The sequence below is a fragment of the Leptonychotes weddellii genome, chromosome 1 (assembly GCF_054177405.1).
Source record: "Leptonychotes weddellii isolate Sample4059 chromosome 1, ASM5417740v2, whole genome shotgun sequence".
NCBI classification, from domain to species: domain Eukaryota; kingdom Metazoa; phylum Chordata; class Mammalia; order Carnivora; family Phocidae; genus Leptonychotes; species Leptonychotes weddellii.
In genome coordinates, this window is record NC_138369.1 from 13,754,669 (window position 1) to 13,765,437 (window position 10,769).

The 10,769-nt window shown below is 46.4% G+C and overlaps 1 protein-coding gene across 17 annotated transcripts in view; it reads right to left on the bottom strand.

The window, feature by feature from the left end:
- KIF9 (kinesin family member 9) overlaps positions 1-10,769 on the bottom strand; it is a 54,419-nt gene that overhangs the window by 31,287 nt on the left and 12,363 nt on the right. For 11 of the 17 annotated variants that reach the window (XM_081801130.1, XM_081801127.1, XM_081801087.1 and 8 more), the window contains 4 exons: positions 4,818-4,901; positions 4,615-4,707; positions 2,848-2,995; positions 1,710-1,774 (listed from right to left, as the gene is read on the bottom strand). In XM_081801130.1, coding sequence (XP_081657256.1) covers positions 1,710-1,774; positions 2,848-2,995; positions 4,615-4,707; positions 4,818-4,901 — 390 coding nt within the window. Of the gene's footprint in view, positions 1-1,709; positions 1,924-2,847; positions 2,996-4,614; positions 4,708-4,817; positions 4,902-10,769 lie in introns of those variants that run through there. The other 6 variants (XR_014139579.1, XM_081801099.1, XM_081801185.1 and 3 more) reach the window with 4 other exon arrangements.

The following is a 10,769-nucleotide window of genomic DNA, read 5'->3' on the forward strand; positions in this document are numbered from 1 at the left end:
AGGCTCTCCTGCTCCGAGCACAGCAGCAAGTTCGGCCAGGACTCCCTCGCTGCATCTACTCCCACACATATCACAAGCAGTGTCACTGAATAAAGCAACATGATCCTTGACAGGAACTGTGTGAAAGTTTTAAAGCATTTGAAAAAGAGAATCATTAGCTTCCACACCCCAACAGGCCTTTGTCCCAAACCCTTGAGGCCCCTCCAACAGCAGCTCTGGGCTCTGCGGGCGCCGCCCTGGGTCACAAAGCTCTGGGGATGGCAGGTACCAGGAGAGCTGCTTCCTGCGCGGTGACCATCTCAGGGGTGGGGATAAGGAGAGAGAGGGGCCTTCCGCTGTCCTGGAGGGCACTTCTCAACAAGGCAGTCAGGAGGCCCGATTTTCATACAGTTCCTCTTGGGGTTCACCTGTGCTTTGTCATGCTTTGAGACTGGGAGGATCCTGAAGCCTTCCTCTGGGGATGCTGGCTGCACGTCAGCAGGAGCTCCCTCCCGGCCTCCCGAGTCCCAGGGCACCCTCTCTGGACGTGCAGGGCTGGTTCCTAATGCAAGAAACTGGGAGGCCCTGCAGTGTGCCTAGAAAGGACCTGTTTCGCCTAAGTGGACTCTCCAGATGACTGAAGCCTGCCCTAAACACCCACACTTGACAAAACAAAATGCCTATGGAGAGCTTTCCAAATCTGCCTTATTTATGGTGAGTGGCCCTTCAGAGGAAGAAGGGAGCCCCCGCCAGGGGGCCCAGCTGCGTGAGCTCACCTACGTCACCGCCTCAGCCATTAGGGCCCATATGACTGCTTCTGATTCTCATAAGCTTGTCCCCTCCCAGGTCACCTGGGCCCTGCAGGCTGGTTAATCTCCCTGCGTCACAACTCTGGCCACAGCCCTCCCCTACTCAAACCCCATGACACCCCAGCAACCGGTGGAACAGCCACGGCATCAGCCTGGCCACCTGCACCCACGAGGCTGCTACTGTTTGTTCTCGCCCTCCCCTTCCCAGGCCCCCCCAGCAGTGGCCAGATGTTCCTCGCAAGGCCCACACCTTCCGGCCCACAGTCCCCTCTGCCAGGAGCATCTCTGCTTTCTGTACCACCCATCCTTTAACCCCAGCCGGCTCGGTGCCCACCCTCCTCACCCCAGTTTGAGGAAAAGTCCCGCTACCCCTAACAGGCTCCTTCATCTGGGCCTCTCACGTTCTTGAGGGCCATGGCAAGGAACTCTGAGGCCTCGGGCCACAGATAACTCACCTCTACCAAGCTGCTCTTCCCAGTACCCCCCACCACCTTGCACACAGCACATGCTTGTCACGTGTCAGCTCACACAGGCCTTATAACCACATGGTGCTTCTAAGATTTTCAAATGTGTAATTACAAGAAGAACAAGAAATCCACTGTCCTAGATCCCAATTCACAGAAGCAGCACCCCAGGCAGCATGGTCCTTGCCCCCTGCGAAACTCTCACACAGTCCCCCATACTCTGCCTGCTTCTTGCCTTGTCTCCTCCTCAACACAGCCTCTGCCCCTTGGTACTTGGTATATGGATCCTGCCTGGGCCTCCCGCAGCAATTTTGGCTGATTCATCCCCTGGATCCCTTCCCTCTTGACAATGTCTATGGCTAAGTATGCCAGCTTAGCCAGCCCAGAGCCACCCTTACCTAGCCCTGGAACCCGTGAGAAGGATTCCAACTAGGCCACACGGGCTGTCTTTACGTACCGTCTCTTCCAACTGGGCAGCTTCTCCATAGATGTTCGTCAAGAGGACCATATTGCAATTTCCCCCTGCAGAAAGCAGGACACAGAAGAGCCACGAACCATGTGGGTTTTCTGCCAAGAGAGTCCTTTAAGGCTGGTGGGCGTCTGTTTTGGATTGAGTGTTTGTGTCCTCTCAAATTCCTATGTTGAAGTCCTATCCCCCAATGTGATCCCACCTGGAGAGGGGGTTTGTGGGAGGTAATCAGGTTTAGATGAGGTGCTGAGGGCAGAGCCCCCATAATGGGATTAGTGCCCCTATAAGAGAGAAAGACCAGAACTCTGTCTCCCTTTCTGGTCCCTCTCTCGTTTCTTTCTTTCTCTTGACCATGTGAAGGCAGCAAGAAAGCAGGCGTCTACAAGCCAGAAAGAGAGTCCTCACCAGAAACCATCCATGCTGAACCTTGATCTGGGACTTGCAGCCTCCAGAGCCGTAAAAGATAAATGTCTGTTGTGCAAGCCCCCCAGGTCTGTGGTGTTTTGTTATGGCCACCCGAGCTGACACAGGCAGGGTCACAAGGGACACATCCAAGCATGTACGAGGCTGGAGGAGGGAAGGGAAGGGGAGAGGCCACTGGATGTACCTAAAAGGGGCGGGGGGCAACAGCAGAGGAGAGATGGCAATGGGGCAGGGAGGGGCAGGGCAGAGGGCTGTGGGCCAGGGCTTTGCTGCCGGCGGCACTCCATGAACAATCAGACACCCGTGACTGTGCCATCAGGCCCAACACGAAAGCCTGGAGACACAAGGATGAAAAGACAGAGGCCCCGGGCCTCTGTCAGGGAGACAGTAGGGGAAGAGAAGGCTGCATGCAAGAGGCCCACCACCCGGTCTTGAAGGCCATGGAAGGATTCTGCCAGGTTTAGGGAGGGGAAAGGAGAAGGTATTCCCAACAGAGGCAAAAGCTCCAGCCAAGGTTCTGAGGGAACAGCACTGCACGCCGTGGGTGACAAAAGAAGGTACCACGCATGCTGTTGTCTGTGTCTGGGGTCACCGAGAAAAGGCTGCAGGGAAGTGCAGGCCAGCGGAAGGGAGCAAGTCCATGATCGCCAGCAGCAGCTAGGCCAGGCCTGTCCCTCCTCCCCGATACCAACCGCACACGCACCTAATGAGTCCTTCAGGGCGTGGGTGAGCTTGCATTGCCGGAAGGGGATGTGGTCCCGCTTCTGGTCCCCGAGGGCAATGATGGCCTGCTCCAGGAATGATAGCGACTTGTTGATGTAGGTGGCTTCCTTCAGCACGCGGCCCTCCGACTACAAAGCAAAGGTCAGGTCCACTTCACACCAAATAGGGAGGTTGCCCCGGGGAGAACACAGCGGGTGGGTGGCCAGACCAGAGCCTCCTTCCCTGAGCCAGCTCTCCTCTTAATGTCCTGGGATTGTATCCCATCTCGGGCTAATACTAACATTCCCAGGAATGCTCATGCAAACATTCATGGCGGGCGCCTGGGTGGCTCAGATGGTTAAGCGTCTGCCCTCAGCTCAGGTCATGATCCCAGGGTCCTGGGATTGAGTCCCGCATCGGGCTCCCTGCTCAGCGGGGAGCCTGCTTCTCCCTCTGCCTCTCTCTCTCTCTCTGTCTCTTACGAATAAATAAATAAAATCTTAAAAAAAAAACATTCATGGCAGCGTTCACATGAATATGAATACTTACATGAATATTCATATGAATACTCACTTAAGAGTCACACCAGCATGAATACGCACAGGAATATTTGTGTAGATACTTGAGGAAATCATCCTGAGGCTATCATACACATAAAAACACTTAAACAAATGCACATAGGAGGGGCTCTTGGGTGGCTCAGTCAGTTAAGTGTCTGACTCTTGATTTGGGCTCTGGTCATGATCTCAGTGTTGTGGGATTGAGCGTGGGGTTGGGCTCTGTGCTCAGCATGGAGTCTGCTTGTCCCTCTCCCTCTGCTCCTCCCCTCCCCGCGCACATGCTCTCTCTCTCTCCTTCTTTCTCTACCTCTAAAATAAATAAAATCTGGGGCGCCTGGGTGGCTCAGTTGGTTAAGCGACTGCCTTCGGCTCAGGTCGTGATCCTGGAGTCCCGGGATCGAGTCCCGCATCGGGCTCCCTGCTCAGCAGGGAGTCTGCTTCTCCCTCTGACCCTCCTCCCTCTCATGCTCTCTGTCTCTCATTGTCTCTCTCGCAAATAAATAAATATTTTTAAAAAAAATTAATAAAATAAAATAAATAAAATCTTTTTAAAAAATGCACATAGAAATGCTCACTGCATACTCCTGTGAATACTTATGCTACTCTTCACATTCATATGAATATCAGAGATGAAAGACTCATGTGAACACTCACCTTCATACACAGAAATGCTAACACTAGCACAGAGCATTTACTGAGCACTTACTGAGGGCCGGACACCTTGCTAAGAATTTAGGGGCCATCATCTCATTCAACGTTTACAAAAATCCCATTAGGTGGGAACCGCAACTATGTTGCTGCTGATGTGTAATTCTGTTCCCCAGCAACACAGGGTCAAGCCCACGTGCTCTAGTGTGCCTAGCTGAGGACTGGGCTCACAAATGCCCCCTGAGGGGGGTGCCTGGGTGGCTCAGTCGGTTAAGCGTCTGCCTTCGGCTCAGGTCATGATCCCAGGGTCCTGGGATCGAGCCCCACATCGGGCTCCCTGCTCTGTGGGCAGCCTGCTTCTCCCTCTCCTCCCCACTTGTGCTCTCTATCTCACTATCTCTGTCTCTCTCAAATAAATAAAAAAATATATATATATAAAAAAAAATTAAAAAAAACAAAACACAAACAAATGCCCCCTGAGGGACGGCCCATGTGCACAGCCGCTCTGCCGGAAACAGGGTTGTGGTTTGTTGGGAAGGAACCTCCCGCTACCCACTTACCCCAGACTTCCCCAGCCTTTCCGAGCCCGCTAGATCCACCAAGTTAATTTTGGAAGTGATGTACTTTTCGTCTGATAAAGTCCGTGAATGGGCCTACGAAACATCCAAACAGAGGTGAGACATCACAGGAAGAAGCTTCTGACAGAGCCGGCCCCGTGAGACTCGGCCGCCCCTCCTGGGCTATTCAAGGAGCTCGCACTCACCTCCACGTAGATGGTGAAAATGCAGTGTGACCGGGATGAGTTTTTGTTCATTGTGTGGGAGGCAATAATCCTGTTGGTCTCTCCCTAAAGAGGAGGGGGAACATAGACAACATTTTGAAAAATTAAAATAATAAGGCATTCAGGTCATTTTTCAACTATACCAACAGCACAAGTGACTTCATGTTACTGCCATCAGACCTTCCAGAGAAATCTCATTTATAAACTAGGAGAATGGGAGACCAATTGGGAGTCCAGACCTAGACCTTCACCCTTTGCTAGGGATGTGTCAATCTGTAGAGCTTTCTGAAAGGCAAAGTAGTAATAAGAATTAAGAGTCTTAGAGGGCACCTGGTTGGCTCAGTTGGTTAAGTGTCTGCCTTTGGCTCGGGTCATGATCCCAGGGCCCACATTGGGCTCCCTGCTCAGCAGGGAGTCTGCTTCTCCCTCTCCCTCTGTCCCTCCCCACTGCTCATGCGCTCTCTCTCTCTCTCTCTCTCCAATAAATAAAATCTTTAAAAAAAAAGAATTAGAGTCTTAGAAATGTTCATGAATACTGACTCACAATCAATGTACGTATTCAGTGATTAGGGAATGGTCTGTCTGTATAATGGAATGTCATCCAGCCAGAAAAATGTTGACAAGTATTTTTTAATCATAGAGAAACGCAGAATACAAAATCATAGCAAACTAACTCCAATGGCACATTAAAAGGATCATATACCAGGACGATGTAGGACTAACCCCTGGGATGCAAAGATGGTTCACCACATGCAAATCCATCAGTGTGGTGCACCACATTAACCGAATGCAGGGTAAATCATATGACGGGACAATCTAAGGAATGCAAAAGAAATGCATACAAGAAAGAATACACAGTTGCTTCCAATAAGATATTCAGAACGGTCACTTCTAGGCTGGGGTTTAGAGATCATTTCTTTATTTTATTTTTTTCATTTTTTAAAAAGATTTTATTTTTAAGTAATCTTCACACCCAACATGGGGCTTGATCTCATAACCCCAAGATCAAGAGCTGCATGCTCCACCAACTAAGCCTACCAGGTGCCCGTTTGTTCTTTTTCTATAGGTTTGCGTTTTCATATTTTTACAGTGAACATGTTATTACTTTTTTTTAAAGATTTTATTTATTTGAGAGAGAGAGTGCATGTGCGCACATGCACATAGAGGTTGGGGGGGGGTAGTGCAGAGGGAGAGGGAGAAACAGACTCCCCACTGAGCAGGAAGTCCGATGTGGGACTCGATCCCAAGACCCTGGGATCATGACCTGAGCTGAAGGCAGACGCTTAACCAACTGAGCCACCCAGGCGCCCTAGTGAACGTGTTATTACTTTTAAAAATTATGAAAAATGAATTAATTTGTATTTTTAAAGGGACAGCAAGCCCTTGCTTCTAATTCACAAGATTGGGCCCAATGACCAGAATACACTTAAAGATGTGGTGGAAATGGCTGTTCTTAGGAGAAAAAGGTCCTTGTGGGAGGGACTCCACAGTACCCTTAAAGGCCCCAGAGAAATGCTCTGAACAAGTCCCAAAGCAGTGATGACAGGGGAGAGGAAGGGAAGCCCTGAGCTGTGGAGCAGACCTGGCTGAACCCCTGGCTGACGCCCGTGGCCACATCTCCACAGCTTCTCACTGTCGCCTGTCCTACAAATTCAGTGACATTCACCAAGAGCGTAAGGGGTCACATCACCTTCATCCTTCAGTCCCCTCTTTGTGAAGTGCCCTCTGCCCTTGTCTTTCTGGCTTCCACTAGGCAATCTCTGATGGCCTGAGAAGTGCACTTCCCTCCTGAAGAGTCCTTTGCTAACTGCTCCCGAGCCTTCCTTCCACGGCATGGCAGTCTAGGAAACTCCACCCGACCTTCCCTCCCTTCACCTGAGGTAGGACTTGCATCGTGACCTGACAGCTGTCTAGCCTTACCCAGCTCCCTTCCTGCTTCCTTGACACGGGAACTTCCTCTCATAAAACCTTTGCACATTTAATCCCATCTTGGCATCTGCTTCTCAGAGAGCCCAGACTAACATACTTTGAAAAGACTGTTGAATAGACTGATAGTTGACTTCTCACTAACAATGGAAACCATAACTTTGCAATAATGTCTTTAGTATGGTAGAAGTGAAAAAAATGCCAAAATAGAATTTTACACCCAGCAAAAATATCTTTCAAGATTGAGGATAAATAAGGACATTTCAAAAAACAAGAAACTCTTTGTCACCAGCATGCTCACTGTAAAGGATGTATAATAGAAAGAAGGAAAACATTCTCCAGGGGAAGGTTATGGAGAAAAGAAAGGAAAAACAACAGAAGTGGTAAATACGAGGGTAAATGTAAAAGAATGCAGACTATATAAAACATTAATAATGATGCCCCTGCAGAGTCAAAAAACAAAAACGTAAAAGACAAGGCAACGATCCTAAGGTTCTTACAGAATCCAGGAGGAGGGAGAGGTTTTTATGAACTTTAGATTTTGAAAGGTTTGATTTTAAAAATAATTATAACATGATTAAAATGGTAATGTTATAGTAAAACATAACATTATAATAAAATGACATTTTATTTTGATCCACAGGAAGTTTCAAAGAAATGTACAGGCAAGTCCTCTGTACCCCTCACTCAGCCTCTCCCTGTGATAATAGCTTGCAAAACTATAGCACAGTATCAAAGCCAAGAAGCTGACACTGGTATAATCCACAGACCTTATTCAGATTTTACCAGGTAGATATGCTCATTTGGGTGTGTATATATGTGTATTAACTAAATGTGCAAGTTGTTATTTCTAGGATAAACTGAGAGAGCGAGAGAATATAAATATGAATGAACATATAACCTCTAAATTAGTAAAGGGGGCAACAGGACAATAAAAAATTAAATATTCAATTAAAAAGAGGGCAGGGGTGCCTGGGTGGCTCAGTTGGTTAGGTGTCTGGTCATGATCCCGGGGTCCTGGGATTGAGCCCCACATGGGGCTCCCTGCTCAGCAGGGAGTCTGCTTCTCCCTCTCCTTCTGCCCCTTCCCCTCCGTTCGTGCTCGCTCTCTCTCTCTGTCTCAAATAAATAAAATCTTTAAATAAATAAAAGAGGGCAAAACAGGTAAGAAAAATAAATGTAGAACAAATGGAACAAAGAGAAAACACACAGTAACATGACAGATGTAAACCAGCTATATGCGTAATTTACATTAAGTGCAAGTGGAATGAAATGCTTCAGTTAAAAGACAAAGACTGTCACACCACCAAGACTGAGTTATGATGAAATAGAAAATATGAATAGACCGATTACTATTAGGGAGATTGATTCAGTAATCAAAAACCTCCCAACAAATAAAAGTCCAGGATCAGATGACTTCACTGGTGAATTCTACCCCTGGATTTTTTTTGTTTTTAAGATTTTATTTATTTGGGGTGCCTGGGTGGCTCTCTGGCAAATAAACAAATACAATCTTTAAAAAAAAGATTTTATTTATTTGAGAGAGAGAGAGTAAAGAAAGAAAGAGAGTGCACAAGTGTGGGGGAGGAGCAGAGGGAGAGGGAGAAGCAGACTCCCCACTGAGCAGGGAGCCCCATGAGGGGCTCAATCCCAGGACCCTGGGATCATGACCTGAGCCGAAGGCAGACGCTTAGCCAACTGAGTCACCCAGATGCCCCTCTACCCCTGGATATTTTTAAAAGAAAATCCTTTTATATGCTCTTTTTTTTTTTTCCTTTTATATGCTCTTTACACGAAAAGCCAAAACAAAAAATTCACACACAATTCAATTAACCTAAAATCAGGAATTTTTGTTCATTAAATAACACATAAAGAGAGAGAGAAAGAAAAAAAGAAGCCACAGGAAATATAAGATATTTGCAATATGTATAATGGAAAAAGAATTAGTTTTCCAGTATATAAAGAATTCATGCAGATAAGTAAGAGAAAGAAAAAAGGACATCTGTAAAAACAAACAAACAAAAAACCAAAAGACAGGAAAAGGGAAATCCACATGGTCAATAAACACATGAAAAGGTCCTTAATTTCATTAGAAATGAAAGATGAAAAGAGAAGACCACAGTGGGAAACACCACACACCAGCAAAATTTTAAGGTCAGAATACTCAGGATTCTGATAACCTGCTGTGGAAGTGTACCATTACGGAAAAGAGTTGGCATTGCCTAAGAAAACTTAAGACACACATACTCAAAGACCCATATTTGCAGCCCTAGAAAAATTCATGCTACATGCACTAACAGATATACAAGAATGCTCCCAGTGGCACTGTCTGAAATATCCCCCGAATTAAGAAAACCCGAATGTCCATTAGTAGAAGAGTGGATAACTAACTTGTAGTACGTTCACCCAATGTAATACAATGATGATGACAATGAAAAATATACAGCAAGAACGCAGACGCATTTCACATAAAAAGTAGATAAAAGGGAAAAGTAATCAGACAGAATTCATCCTGCATGATTCCTTTCATATAAAAATTTCAAAAAAATTAAACTACGCTCGCTGTTGGAGGAAACATGGGTGGTAATGCTACAAAGAAGACCGACGAAATGATCACAGGTCAGGAGAGTGGTTATTACTAAGGGTATGAATAAATACTTATTCATGATTAAAAAAACTCTTCCCAAACTTGGACCTTCTTTAACCTGAAGCCACCAAAAACCTCCAGCAAACATCATTAGTCACGGTGAAATGATAGGAGCAACAAGAAGACAAGAATGCCCTACAGCTGCCTCCTGGGACGCTCTCTTCCCTGTAGATGCAAGGGCTCCAGGTGTAAAGCACCCCTGAGGACACCTAGGTGACTTTAAAAAAAAAAAGCTTTATTGACACATAATTTAAATAGCATAAAATTCTCTGTTTTAAGCATACGATTCAGTGATTGTTTTTTAGCAAATTTACAGGGTTGTGCAACCATCACCACAATCCTGTTTTAGAAATGTTGTGTAACTCCAAAAAGTTCCCTGGGCCCATCTGCAACCATTTCCCACTCTTTCCTCTGGGCAACCGATAATCTGCTTTCTATCTCTAAAGATGGTGTCTACTGGGACCATGAGTGGAATTTCAAATGAGTGGAATCATACAGTATGGATCTTTTGTGTTTCTTTTACTGAGCATTTTTTTGAGACTTGTCCATCTTGTAGCATATATCAGTAGTCCATTTCTTTTTATTGCTGAATAGTTCTCCATCATATGGATGTACATTTTGTTGATCCATTCACCAGGTGATGGATATTTTGGTTATTTCCAGTCTTTGGCTATTACGAATAATGCTGCTATAACATTTGCCTACAAGTCTTTGTGTGAACACATGCTTTCGTTTCTCTTGGGAAGATACCTAGGAATAGAATTGCTAGATCTTATGATAAAATTAGTGTTTAACTTTTTAGGAAACTGCCAAAATGGCTGCACCATTTTACATTTCAGCAACAACGTTTAAGAGTTCCAACGTAGGGGCACCTGGGTGGCTCATTTGGTTAAGCATCTGCCTTTGGCTCAAGTCATGATCATAGGGTCCTGGGATCGAGCCCCGCATCCAGCTCCCTGCTCAGCGGAGAGCCTGCTTCTCCCTCTCCCTCTGCCCCTCCTCTCCTTCATGCTCGCTATCTCTCAAATAAATAAATAAATAAAATCTTTAAAAAAAAAAAGAGTTCCAACCTATATGACTTTTAAAAGAATAGCATACGCTGGGGGAATTTACAGATTTGTAAGAGCTCTTATATACTAAGGATGCTAATCCTTCTTTTTTTCTTTTTTTTTTTTTAAAGATTTTATTTATTTATTTGAGAGAGAGAATGAGAGAGAGAGAGCACATGAGACGGGGGAGGGTCAGAGGGAGAAGCAGACTCCCTGCCGAGCAGGGAGCCCGATGCGGGACTCGATCCCGGGACTCCAGGATCATGACCTGAGCCGAAGGCAGTCGCTTAACCAACTGAGCCACCCAGGCGC